Source organism: Mirounga angustirostris, unplaced genomic scaffold (genome assembly GCF_029215605.1).
Source record: "Mirounga angustirostris isolate CCGP_5_RB_7025 unplaced genomic scaffold, mMirAng1.0.hap1 SCAF_17, whole genome shotgun sequence".
In the NCBI taxonomy this organism is placed as follows: Eukaryota; Metazoa; Chordata; class Mammalia; order Carnivora; family Phocidae; genus Mirounga; species Mirounga angustirostris.
Window position 1 is genome coordinate 27,271,355 of NW_026991725.1, and position 13,593 is coordinate 27,284,947.

At 54.4% G+C, this 13,593-nt stretch overlaps 1 protein-coding gene across 2 annotated transcripts; it reads left to right on the forward strand.

Moving 5' to 3' along the window:
* Positions 1-6,572: 6,572 nt before the first annotated feature.
* Positions 6,573-13,355, forward strand: NAGLU (N-acetyl-alpha-glucosaminidase). Of its 2 annotated transcripts, none has more exons than XM_045888889.3 (6): positions 6,573-7,022; positions 8,571-8,718; positions 9,570-9,716; positions 9,922-10,007; positions 10,585-10,841; positions 11,885-13,355. In XM_045888889.3, the coding sequence occupies exons 1-6, from the start codon at positions 6,637-6,639 to the stop codon at positions 13,171-13,173; spliced, it is 2,313 nt and encodes a 770-aa protein (XP_045744845.1). In that variant the 5' UTR covers positions 6,573-6,636; the 3' UTR covers positions 13,174-13,355. The 2 variants fall into 2 exon arrangements, with proteins under 2 accessions (XP_045744845.1, XP_045744846.1); XM_045888890.3 differs by having other exon boundaries at positions 6,574-7,022; positions 11,963-13,355.
* Positions 13,356-13,593: the final 238 nt, after the last annotated feature.

A 13,593-nucleotide genomic window follows, 5' to 3' on the forward strand; every position in this document is an offset into this window, starting at 1 on the left:
CCCCCTGTTTCATGTTCCTTATCCTTGAGCCCTCTCCTCCCCGACAGGCCACTTGCCCTGGAATAGGCCCTTGAGTGCGGCACCCCCACCTGGCTCCACGCGTGAGCAGTCCAGGATGGGACTTAAGGTGGAGGAGCTCTTTAACCTCTGCTCTGTTACTGACTCAAAAGGGAGACTTAATAAGGAATAGATATTTGGACTCAGTGGAATAGAGTTGAGAGTCCAGAAGTAAATAGATTTACTTTGTGGAAGATTGAGCTTCCACAAAGGGGCCAAGACAATCCAGCATGGAAAGAACAGTCTTCAACAAGTAGTATTTACACAACTGGGTATCCACGTGCGAAAGAACAAATTTGGACTGCAGCCCCCACACTGTATTATAAAAATTAACTCAAAATGGGTCGTAGACCTAAATGTAAAAGCTAAAAACTAAAATTCCTAGGGGAAATTATAGAAGAATGTCTTCGCGAGCTTGGGTTAGGTGATGATTTTTAGATACAACACCAAAAGCAAAGCGATAAAAAGATTAAAGAGGGGCACCTGGGTGGCACAGTGGGTTAAGCGTCCGACTGTTGGTTTCAGTTCAGGTCCTGATCTCAGGCACAGCACTCAGTGCAGAGCCTCCTTGAGTTTCTCTCCCTCTCCCTCTACCCCACCCCCACCTCTTTCTCTCTCTCTTAAATAAATAAATCTTAAAAAAATAAATAAATAAAAGATTAGGGCCGCCTGGGTGGCTCAGTCAGTTGAGCATCCAACTCTTGATTTCGGCTCAGGTCATGAGATCAAGCCCCGCATTGGGCTCTGTGCTCAACACAGAGTCTGCTTCTCCCTCTCTTCCTCTTCCTCTGCCCCTCCCCCTGCCGCATACGCACAGGCTCGCTCTCTCTCTAAAATGAAATCTAAAAACAAAGATAAGGGCCTTAGTCTTACAAGGCTTTGTACTTTAAAGGACAGAATCCAAACAACCCTCACACTGGGAGACACTGCAAATCATATCTAATAATTATGGGACATATATCTTGAATATATAAAGAACTTTACAATTCAGTCATAATTATATAAATACCTTAATTTAAAAGGTAAAATTAGGGGTGCCTGGCTCAGTAGAGTGTGTGACTTTTGATCTTGGGGCAATGAGTTTGACCCATGTTGGGTATAGAGATTACTTTAAAATAAAATCTTAAGGGGTGCCTGAGTGCCTCAGTCGGTTAAGTGGCTGCCTTCGGCTCAGGTCATGATCTCAGGGTCCTGGGATCAAGCCCGGCGTCGGGCTCCTTGCTCAGCGGGGAGTCTGCTTATCCCTCTGCCCCTACCCCTGGCTTGTACGCTCTCTCTCTAATAAATAAAAATCTTTAAAAAAAAAAAAGTATAAAAAAGTTAAAAAATATATTTTTTTAATTTAAAAAATGAAAGGATTTAAGTAGGCATTTTTAGGGAAAAAACACAACACAAATGAGCAATAAGCCCATGAAAAGATGCTTAGCATCATTAGGGAAATACAAATCAAAACTACAGGAGGATCTGCCACATCAAACCCACCATGAAAGGCAGTAATAAAGGGACAGTTACAACTGTGGACAAGGATGTGGAGGAATTGGAACTGCAAGGGGGGGGGGGATGGAAAATGGTGTAGCTCCTTCAGAAAGCAGTCTGGCAGGTCTTCAAAATGTTGAACATAGAATTAACGTGAGTCAGCAATTCAACTTCTACATATCTACCCAAGAAAAATGGGGGGAAAATGCATACAAACTTGTACACAGGTGTGCATTGTGGTATTGGTCATTGCCCCCAAACGGAAACAACCCAGATGTCCATTAGCTGGTGACTGGATGAGCAAGCAGTGGCCCGTCCATACATACGATAGGTATTAGTCTACGGTGAAGAGGAATCTAGTACTGACACATGCTACAACATGGATGAGCCTCAAAAGCATTATGCTAAGAAGCCAGATGAAAGACCACATAAGGGCGCCTGGGTGGCTCAGTTGGTTAAACGACTGCCTTCGGCTCAGGTCATGATCCTGGAGTCCCGGGATCAAGTCCCGCATCGGGCTCCCTGCTCAGCGGGGGGTCTGCTTCCCCCTCTGCCCTCTGCCCTCTTCCCTCTCGTGCTCTCTGTCTCTCATTCTCTCTCTCTCAAATAAATAAATAAAATCTTAAAAAAAAAAAAAAAAAACCTTAAAAAAAAAAAAAAAGAAAGAAAGACCACATAATGTGTGATTCCATTTATGTGAAATGTCTAGAATGGGCAGATCCGTAGAGACAGATAGTAGATGGGCAGTTGCCTAGGACTGGCTGCTGGATGGGGCTGGGGCTGGGGCTGGGGCTGGATTAAAATGGCAGCAGTGACTGCTAGTAGATACCGGGTTTCTTTTGGGGAATGATGAAAATGTAAAATTAGATTATAGTGACAGTTGCACAGCTCTGAATTTGCTAAAAAAAAAGAAAACATTGAACACTGAATTGAACATTTATTTTTTTAAGATTATTTATTTGACAAAAAGAGGGCATAAACAGGGGGAGCTGCAGACAGAGGGAGAGGGAGAAGCAGGCTCCCTGCTGAGCAAGGAGCCCAATGTGGGGCTCGATCCCAGGACCCTGGGATCATGACCTGAGCTGAAGGCAGACACTTAACCAACTGAGCTACCCAGGCGTCCCTGAATTGAATATTTAAATCAGTAAACTTTATGGTCTGTATCAATAAAATGGGGCAGGGCGTGGGAGACTTAGGGCTTCCACAGGGAGAAATTCCTCCCTTGCCCAGCGGAAAAGACCTGGGCTGGCAGGTCATTGACTAAGCGGAACTTGGGGGATCTAGTGGCCTTGGGCCACCTCCAGCGCAGCAGCTAAAGATGGACTGAGCAGGAACTGAGCCGTGGAGGGGTGGGAATCCCAGGAGCCCTGGGGTATGGGCGGGGAGCAGGATAGATCCACGGCTCCTGTGTTTAAGGGACATGCCATGTATCCTGATCCCCGTCTTCCCAGAGCAGAAGAGATGCGCTGCCATCAGGCCGCTAGGGCCATATGATCCCCTTCTTATGGAATCCCTGCACCCCAGACCTCTGCTGAGTGAGTCCGTGCTCCCATCCAGGGAGTGCCCCACCTTGAGGTACTGGAACAAGTGTGGGAGAGGGTGGCTTGGTGTTACAGAGATAGGAGACAAGTCCATCAGCATTTGCAGGACCCCACTCTTTGTCCTGTCCTTCACTGGGGGCCTGGGTAGGACTGCACCTCTTTCTGCCCCTAGGAGCCCTGGGTGGAAGGGCCATTGGAGCTCCCCTCAGATCCCAGATTCTCAATGACCTGCCTGCTCTCCCTGCTCCCCAGCCGACCCAAGGCATGTCCGGGTGTGGGCTGTCCCCTGGTGGCGAGACAAGGAAGGAGCCACACATTCCTTCTCACATGCAAGGTGGGTGGCATCCTACAGGCTGTGACAGGCCAAAAGGAGTAAGTGACCCTGGAGGTATTCTGGGGTGCATAGGCAGAAGGTCAGGCTGGCTAGAAACAAAAGAGGAGACAGATGGAGAATGGAGAGCCCAGCTCCCTTGTTCCACACACGTTAACTGAAAAAGTGTGTCATGGTAAAATGATCAGACAGTACAAAAGGCCCTATGATAAAAGCCTCCCTCCCACCCTGAGAGTCCCAGTGCTCCACCCAAGGCAGCCACTGTTTCCATGGCCTTTTTTGGGGTTTAAAAACACAAATGGGAGGGCGCCTGGGTGGCTCAGTTGGTTAAGCAACTGCCTTCGGCTCAGGTCACGATCCCGGAGTCTCGGGATCGAGTCCCACATCGGGCTCCCTGCTCGGCGGGGAGCCTGCTTCTCCCGCTGACCCTATCCCCTCTCATGCTGTTTCTCTCTCTCTCTCTTAAATAAATAAATAAATAAATAAATAAATAAATACCACAAATGGGAGATTGCTATACCCACTAGTTTGATCTTTAAATATAAATATATAGTTTGCAGAACATTAACACAACACATTGTCCTCATCCTTTTTTTTTTTTAAAGATTTTATTTATTTATTTGAGAGAGAGAGAATGAGAGACAGAGAGGATGAGAGGGAGGAGGGTCAGAGGGAGAAGCAGACTCCCTGCCGAGCAGGGAGCCCGAAGCGGGACTCGATCCCGGGACTCGATCCCGGGACTCCAGGATCATGACCTGAGCCGAAGGCAGTCGCTTAACCAACTGAGCCACCCAGGCGCCCCAATCCTCATCCTTTTTTTTTTTAGCGAATGATATTTTATCCACTTGATGTACCTTAATTTCTTCAGCCAGCCCCCTCTTGTCCTCAAAGAGTTCCCAGCCTGGTTGGCAAGATGAGCAGAGACAGTGTGACTTGTCCGGAGTAATCCATGAAGCTCCTGCCCAGCATCCATGAGCTCAGGCCTTGAATGTGCTACCAACCCCCTGGAAGGTGTCCCTAATCTTTTGCTGCTGCCAGCAACCGCCACCACTCTAGATGAATCCAGATCCCATAGAGAGGCACCCTGACCTGACAACCTGCAGCCCAACTCCCCCAACCCTCGTGTGCCATAAGATTCAGAAACGCTGGTAAAATGGTCCTGGGAGGAAAGTCTGACAAGTCTTACCTAGAGCAAAGACTGTTTGGAGGAGAAATTGGAGGGGAGTGGAGAGAGGCCCAGGGGCTATAGACTATGGACCCAGGAGGGCACAGCTCTCTGGGCTAGTCTTGGAGCTGCTCCCTGGGAAAGGGTGGGAACCTTCTGATACCAGGAACTGACTGGAAGCAGGGCTGCACCTCCCGCAGGAGCTGCTCACTGAGCTGGGAACAAGGCAGGGGGACTGCAGTTTGTGTCTGTGGCTGGGCAGGGGGCAGAGGAGCAGGGCAAGCTCGGTGGACTCCTGTGTTCTCTTTCAGTTCAGGCTCTGGATTCTCTGCACTGGCAACTCTTCCTCTGACCCCTCTCCTTTCTCTAAGCAGTTTCACTCAGGCCTGACAACCGGGAAAAAGCTACATATGCCTCCAAAAGGACCCAGAATCCTCTTAGAAAGTGTGTTCCTCCCGAAGGGCCCACCACTTCATGCCACCACATAGCTTCACCTGACCCCACCGTGCCCAAGCAGACAGCCTAAAAAGTTGCGTCATTTGGGAACGGTGGCAAGAACGCTGGTCTGGGAGTTAGGAGGTCCGGGTTCTAGTCCTAGACATGTTCTCCTGCTAATTACTGATCTTGTCCAAGTCACTTCCTTTCTCTGGCCCTCAGTTTCCCAATATGTACAATGAAGATATGGGCTCTGCCTGTCCCACTTCGGCTACCCTTTAAGCATCAAATGGAGAGCCCTTACCTGCCCCCCAGCCCGCCCTGCCCCACCACGGCCAGTCCACGCTCACATGACCCATCTCTCCAACTTCCTGAACTTTTAGTTCCTCAAATCTGCCCAGCTCTTTCTTTACCCTTTTCACAGTCTTCATATATACATTTTATCTGCCGGGAATGCTCTCTCCTCCCTCTTTCCTAGTCAATCCCAATTTAATTCATATTAAATGTTGCTTCCTTTTGGAAGCCTTAGGCTGGGTAACTTTGTATTTCTTCACAGCATCACAACTTTATGTTAGGGTGGCCAGTGTCCTGGGCAAAGAATTGCAACAAGCAGGACAGAATTTATTGTCCAAGGGAGGAGAGGGGCCAGACATTCCAAGAGAAGTCACCGGAGTTTCTGTCAGGCTGGGTCTTTTAAGGTTTTTTTGTTTTAAGGGGTTTTGAAGGATGTGAGAGGGTCACATCTGTGTCCATGGGGTGGTGGGATGGGGGGGTGTCAATTCTTGGCCAGGTAAAACAGGAGGTGGCAGGTTCTTTGAGGAGCTCTGTCCCGGGCTCATCCGGGATATGGGTTGTGGTCAAACTAGAGAAGAATATGTTTTGTAGTTGGGGTCTACTTTCCTAGAATGGAGGGCACCATAACCTAGAAGAACAAAGTTAGGGCCAAGTGCAGACACCTGTGAGTTTTGTCTGTAAGCTTTGCTGGGGCTGGGGGTGGACTTTGAATGTATTCAATTTTTTTTTAGGAGTAAATTTATTTATTTAGAGCACATGAGCGGGGAGGGGGCAGAGGGAGAAGGAGAGAGAGAAGCTCAAGCAGACTCCCTGCTGAACCCCATGTGGGGCCGGATCTCACAACCCTGAGATCATGACCTGAGCCAAAATCAAGAGTCAGAGGCTTAAACGACTGAGCCACCCAGGCCTCCGGATTCCTTTCAGCTTATGTATTTGGTTTCTAGGTTTTCCCTAGAGGAGGGTGGCAGTGCCTGGTACAAAATAAAACTCCAAATAAAAATATCTGTTGGACAGTTGCCTGGATGGAGGACAGCGAATTACATGTGAAAGCTCTTCAGGTACAACAGTACCTGAAGGCGCTTGTGAAGGGCAGCCGGTCACAGCCCGGGCTTTTGATGACACGGGTCACGCGCTCCCACACCACGTGCGGTCAGGAGACACCCTCGGGGCTGGGGTCTGGGACCCGGAAGCGCGGTCTTCCCAGAGCGGGCTGGCGCGCCACCTTCTGTGCCACGTGGTCTGAGGCCCGCAGCTGGTTGGACGCGGGTCGCCCCGCCCCCTAGTCAAGGCGCAATTGAAGCTCCGCGGGGCCCCAGCCCGCCCGAGACCGCAGGAACATGGAGGCAGCCGCTGTGGCGGCGGTCCTGGGCTTCCTGCTCCTGGCCGCCGCGGGCGGCTCGGCCGGGGACGAGGCCCGGGAGGCGGCGGCCGTGCGGGCGCTGCTGGCCCGGTTGCTCGGGCCCGGACCGGCGGCCGCCTTCTCGGTGTCGGTGGAGCGCGCCCTGGCGGCCGAGTCCGGCCTGGACACCTATCGCTTGAGCGGCGGCGGCGCGGGGGCGCGGGTACGGGTGCTCGGCTCCACCGGCGTGGCCGCCGCCGCGGGACTGCACCGCTACCTGCGCGACTTCTGCGGCTGCCACGTGGCCTGGTCGGGCTCTCAGCTGCGCCTGCCGGAGCCGCTGCCCGCCGTGCAGGAGGAGCTGACCGAGGCCACGCCCAACAGGTACGGGGCGCGCCGGGTCCCACGCCGCTCGCGGCCGCCACCTGCCTGCCGCCTCCCGCCCCCGGGCGCCCGCCTCGCAGAGTCCCGGCCCCGCCCCGCGCCACCTACTGCGCCGGGACTGATGGGGCGCTGGGCTTAGGGTCGCTCTGCCTCCAAAAGCCGGGTGTCCTTGAATAAGTCAGCCTCTCAGAGCCCCAGCTGGGTCACTGAAAAATGGAAATAATGACATCTGTCGCGCAGTGTTGGTCGTGAGGATTTGCACCGTGACGGGCGTAGACTTTGTGGTGCATAATTAGGGACCAGAAAATGCTATTCCTTTCCTTCCACCTTCTGTTGGAAGATGCCCACCAAGGAATGACACCCACCCCCTCACAGCCTCGGTTCTGGCGCGTGTCCCACCGCAGGGAGGTGGTGTGTTCACACACCTGTCTCCACATTGGCTGTGGGGAGAGGGACCCCCCCTTTCCAGGACAGGGACCTATGTTGCCATAGAGCGCTTAACCACTGTGCAGAAGGGGTCTCTCGAAGAGTTGACTGGAAATGCAGTGTGCTCTCCCAAATACCTGCCTGGTACAGCCGGGGGGCACCTCAGAAGCTCCCATATTGATGCGGACAGGCGGACGCCCCGTATGGGAGGCCCTCAGGCCCCTCATAAGCAGGTTCTTGGCTTTTGGGGAGAAAGATTCAAGAGCAAGCTGCTTAGAGAAGGGAGAAAGATTCATTAAGTCTAGAAGTAAGAAAGGTGCTATTTCACAAAGTAGCCATCTCTCCCAGATGAGGAAGAGGACACCCCTTTGCCTCTAACGAAGGGTTTTTTATAAGTTTTTCAGATTAGCTATCCGTATAAGGAGAGGCTTACTTTTTAACTTTGGGTGTTTTTAAGATTTTATTTATTTATTTATTTATTTATTTATTTATTTATTTATTTATTTATTTGAGAGAGTGAATGAGCAGGAGCAGGGGGAGGGGCAGAGGGAGAAGCAGACTCCCCGCTGAGCAGGGAGCGCAATGCTGGGATTCCATCCCAGGACCCTGAGATTATGACCTGAGCCAAAGGCAGACGCTTAACTGACTGAGCCACGCTGGCACCCCTAAACTTTGGGTTTAATCTTTACTTTGGGTGGTTAATTTTTCCATTGTGTTGGGGTTGTGATTGGGTTGTGGAATTACCCATGGGGAGCAATTTTAAGAATGTCCAACCCTTGTGGCTTTTACTGCTGGAGGAAGTGGGGTCTTGTAGTTTTCCATGAGTGGGATCTTGTGACTCTTTTTATGACCTGCTGACTTTTAGGTTAAGGGTCAGTCTAAAACCAGAATGCCTTTATTTTGGCCGCCTTGTCTCCCTAGCCTCTCTTCCCTCCTGCCTCAGTACTGAGTCTCAGTGCCACCTGGGATGGGTCCTGGAGTGAAGCAGTAAAGGGGCCACAACCCCTCCCCTCTGGGCTAGATCTGGGGAGGGGGGGTTGTTCCGGGGCAAGGGACCCTCAGAGTTGGGGGACGTCCCCTCTGCCCCCAGGGACATGCTGCAGCTCATGACCCCACCCGCAGGTACCGCTATTACCAGAATGTGTGCACGCACAGCTACTCCTTCGTGTGGTGGGACTGGGCCCGCTGGGAGTGGGAGCTGGACTGGATGGCACTGAATGGCATCAACCTGGCACTGGCCTGGAGTGGCCAGGAGGCCATCTGGCAGCGGGTGCGTTTCCCCCCACCCCGCCCCATGTTCCTGTCTCCCCACAGCTCAGGGTCTGACACACAGAATAAAAACTTCAGAAGTGTTTGTGGTGTGCATGATGGCCCCAGCTCTCTGGAAACAGGCTTCCAGTGCTGAGCTGAACACAGAGGAGCACTTCCTGGGGGCTGGACCCCAGCACCCCACTAGAAACGCTAAGGAGTTGGGCTCCCCTCTCTCCCCCCCCCACAGCTGGTCAGGCTGCTGCTTCCATGGATTCTGTCTCATCCTCTTCATCCTTATTCATGACTCCAGTGCAGGCTCTTGCCCCCTCTCCTTGAAGGACTTCCCCCCCACACACACGCACCCACCCAAGAGCCTTTGAACAGGACTCCTGGCTCCTAAGTTCCACCAGTGTCCTTTCTGAGATGCAGATCTGGTGGAGACCTGCTGCTTTCAACACTCAGGAGCTCCTCTCAGTTTCAGGCTTTGCCCTGCCTGGGCCCTTCCATGCCTGGGCCCTGAGGGTTCTTGCTGCTGGGGGCTGGGTGGGGGGTTGCTCTTTAGTCTCCCTGCAGAGCTGGCCTCACCCCTCATTCTAGGTGACCTTGTTCCGTGAGGCCTTCTAAGGCCCCTTTCCCGTTTGGGGGAGAGCCCCTTGGTGCCTCCCCTCACCCTTGCAGCAGAGCTGACTGATTAGTAAACTCACCTGTTCACAGGTCTGTTTCTCCTGGACTGTGAGCTCCTGGCAAGGGTCACGTTTTGTCTTAGTAACTCTAGGGCTCAGCACAGAGAAGAGATGAATAAGTGTTGAGTGAATGAATTAATGAACGGGGATGAATGTATTTATGTGTGGGGATCACCCTCCTCCTCAGGTGTACCTGGCCTTGGGCCTGACCCAGTCAGAGATCGATGAGTACTTCACAGGCCCCGCCTTCCTGGCCTGGGGGCGCATGGGCAACCTGCACACCTGGGGCGGCCCCCTGCCCCGCTCCTGGCACCTCAAACAGCTTTACCTACAGGTAAAAGGACGGGGAAGGAAAGGGGGCAGAATTGGACAGTGCTACATTGTCCTGGGCCAAGGAGGGTGGTATTTGGCTAGCCTCGGGGCTCTTAACTAGGCCTTGGGGACTCTGTGTGCCCCGGCGGGGGGGGGGGGGGGGTGAGGGCCTCCCACCTTAGGGCCACGCCCACCACCTCCCCCTCCACTCTGCCCCCCTCCCCCAGCATCGGATCCTGGACCGCATGCGCTCCTTCGGCATGATCCCGGTGTTGCCTGCCTTTGCAGGGCACGTCCCCAAGGCTCTCACCAGGTAACGTTCCCATCCTTCCCTCCATCTTGGCTCAGAGAGGGAATTTATTTTTCCCTGCAAGACGTGATTTAAAGAAAAACTGAAGTTCTGGATGGAGGCCTGGGCTTGATTGCTGGCCTTCCTCTCCTGTGGCTGGGAAAATTCTTCGAGGCCCAGCTGAGACCTCCCCTCCTTCGGGTAGCCTTGCTGGGGCCCCCAGCCTTGGTTAGCACCTCCTTCATGCCCATGAGCACCTGCTTCGCACCACTGTCACAGGGCTTGCCAGGGCTCAGAGCAGAGGCGGCACTGGGCCACATCTTGAAAAATGAGTGTTGCTTGTTTCAGCCGGTGGGAGGGGGAGAGAGCAGAAGCTTTACAGATAAGGTGAAACTCAAAGGATGTTGAGGAGTAACCAGCTACAGAAGCAGAGAGGGAGGAGGAAAGGACTCCAGCCACAGGGGGCACAGTCTGTGCAAAGGCACGGAGGCATGAGAGAGTGGGATGAGTTCTGGAAACTGCAGATAAGCCAGTGAGGCTGGTGGTGAATACTGTGTCAGCCTCCAGTAAATGTTTGGATTGCCGCCTCCTCCCCTGCTAGGGTGTTCCCTCAGGTCAATGTCACCCAGCTGGGCAGCTGGGGACACTTCAACTGCTCCTACTCCTGCTCCTTCCTCCTGGCTCCGGAGGACCCTCTATTCCCTATCATTGGGAGCCTCTTCCTGCGGGAGCTGACCAAAGAGTTTGGCACGGATCACATCTATGGGGCCGACACTTTCAACGAGATGCAGCCCCCCTCCTCGGAGCCCTCCTACCTTGCGGCAGCCACAGCCTCTGTCTACCAGGCCATGATCACAGGTTTGGTGCCAGGGGGAGCTGGGAAGGGGAGCCTCCCTTCACCCTCGGGGACATGGGTGTGGCAGAGGTCAGTGGGGTGGGAAGAGACAGCACCTGACGGTTGACCAAGCACTTGTACACACACATCTCACTTAACCCCACTGCGGTTCGGAGGTAAGCTCTGGAGCCAGACAGCCTGCTCAGACCCTGGCCTGTGTGACTTGTAACAAGTTACCTCCCACCCAGTGCCTCAGTGCTTCTTCTGTAAAATGGGGCTACTGGGGCTACCTCATAAGCAGAATGATGCCTGGCCCAGAGGAAAGTGCCATTAAGTGCTGGCTATTGCAAGTATTTCATTTGGCCTCTGCCTCCGAGCCGAGGGAGGTAATGCGGGCCAGAGGTTAGGGGATGTGTTCAAAGCTGGTGGGTGCCCTTCCTGGTGCTCAAGGAATCCAGTGCTCCTTCCTGCCAGTTACAAGGGAGGGGCAGAGAGGGGTCAGGTCAGCAGTGGCTGGGTGGGGAGGCCTCCGTGTCAGCCAGGAAGGGAACCCACTTGGTCCAGGACCCGTGGCCTCAGCCTCGTCCCAGAGCCTGTCAGGTCTGCATATTCTCCTAAATCAGAACGACCTGGGCTTGGGCCCAGGGATCTGTTTTTTGGGTTTTTTTAAATTTTATTTATTTATTTGACAGAGAGAGAGAGAGTGAGAGCAGGAACACAAGCAGGGGGAGTGGGAGAGGGAGAAGCAGGCTTCCTGCGGAGCGGGGAGCATGATGCGGGGCTCGATCCCAGGACTCTGGGTTCATGACCTGAGCTGAAGGCAGATGCTTAAGGACTGAGCTACCCAGGCACCCCCCCACGGATCTGTTTTAAACAGCCTTCTGGGTAATTTTGATGCTTCATAAAGCTTGCCCACCCTGCCCTAGAGCTCCCAGCTGGGAGGAGGAGGCGGCGATGGGAAGGGGGGGTGTGATGCAGTGCCCTGTGGGTTGGGGGTTACAGAGGAAGGAGCGGTCTGTGATTAGAGTCATTTAACTTCTCTGGACCCCCGTTTCCTCATCTGTAGAGTGGGGTGAACGTTGCCCTGCCCTCTCTCCTCTCATCAGTCCGCTTCTCTGTCTCCCTACCCCCGCGCCAACCACAGTGGACCCCGACGCCGTGTGGCTACTCCAAGGCTGGCTCTTCCAGCACCAGCCCCAGTTCTGGGGGCCGGCCCAGGTGAGGGCCGTGCTGGGGGCGGTGCCCCGTGGCCGCCTCTTGGTTCTGGACCTGTTTGCTGAGAGCCAGCCCATGTACGTCCGAACGGCCTCCTTCCACGGCCAGCCCTTTATCTGGTGCATGCTGCATAACTTTGGGGGCAACCACGGCCTGTTCGGGGCCCTGGAGGCCGTGAACCGGGGCCCTGCAGCGGCCCGCCTCTTCCCCAATTCCACGATGGCAGGCACGGGCATGGCCCCTGAGGGCATTGGCCAGAACGAAGTGGTCTACGCCCTCATGGCCGAGCTGGGCTGGCGGAAGGACCCGGTGGCCGATTTGGAGGCCTGGGTGACCGGCTTTGCGACCCGTCGGTACGGAGTCGCCCACAAGGGTACAGAGGCCGCGTGGAGGCTGCTTCTCAGGAGCGTCTACAACTGCTCCGGGGAGGCCTGCAGCGGGCACAATCGCAGCCCCCTGGTCAGGAGGCCATCCCTGCAGATGGTCACCACCGTCTGGTACAACCGCTCCGATGTGTTCGAGGCCTGGCGCTTGCTGCTGACGGCCGCTCCCGCCCTGGCCGCGAGCCCCGCCTTCCGCTACGACCTGCTGGACGTCACTCGCCAGGCGGCCCAGGAGCTGGTGAGCCTCCACTACGGGGAGGCCAGGACCGCCTACCTCAACAAGGAGCTGGTTCCCCTGCTCAGGGCGGCAGGCACCCTGGTCTACGAGCTTCTGCCTGCGCTGGACACAGTGCTGGCGAGTGACCGCCGCTTCCTGCTGGGCGGCTGGCTGGAGCAGGCCCGGGCGGCCGCCGTCAGCGAAGCCGAGGCCCGTGTCTATGAGCAGAACAGCCGCTACCAGCTGACGCTGTGGGGGCCCGAGGGCAACATCCTGGACTACGCCAACAAGCAGCTGGCGGGGCTGGTGGCTGACTACTACACCCCGCGCTGGGAGCTCTTCGTGGACATGCTGGTCGTGAGCCTGGTCCAAGGCATTCCCTTCCAACAGCACCAGTTTGACGAGAACGCCTTCTGGCTGGAGCAGACCTTTGTCTTCGGCACACGGAGGTATCCCAGCCAGCCCCAAGGTGACACTGTGGACCTGGTCAAGAAGCTCTTCCTCAAATATTACCCGCGGTTGGTGGCTGGCTCCTTGTGACAGATGAACCACCCCTGGGTGGTGTGCTTCCCAAATTCCAGGCCTGGGCAAAGGAACTCAAGACCTGCCAGAGGACCAGGCATGGGAAACTGGGAGGGAGGTGAGCCGCCCTCCTCCGCCACCCCAAGTTTGGGATCAAAGTACTATTTTAATACAACTTAATAAACTGGTGAATCACCTGGGCCTATCTGTCACACTGTCACTACCATGATGCCTGGGAGGACTCGGGGCTATAGGATGGACACTGGGGTGAGGCTCTTTCTCCCTGCCCCCTTGCTTTGGCCTCCCCATTTCTGATACTAACACCCGACCTTGGAACTGGGAATGCCCTGCCAAAACGTTTACTTTCACACCCTCAGCAGCAAACTTTGGAACCTATAATTGTCCCAGTGGGGCAGAGGCACACCCAGGGAAGATGTG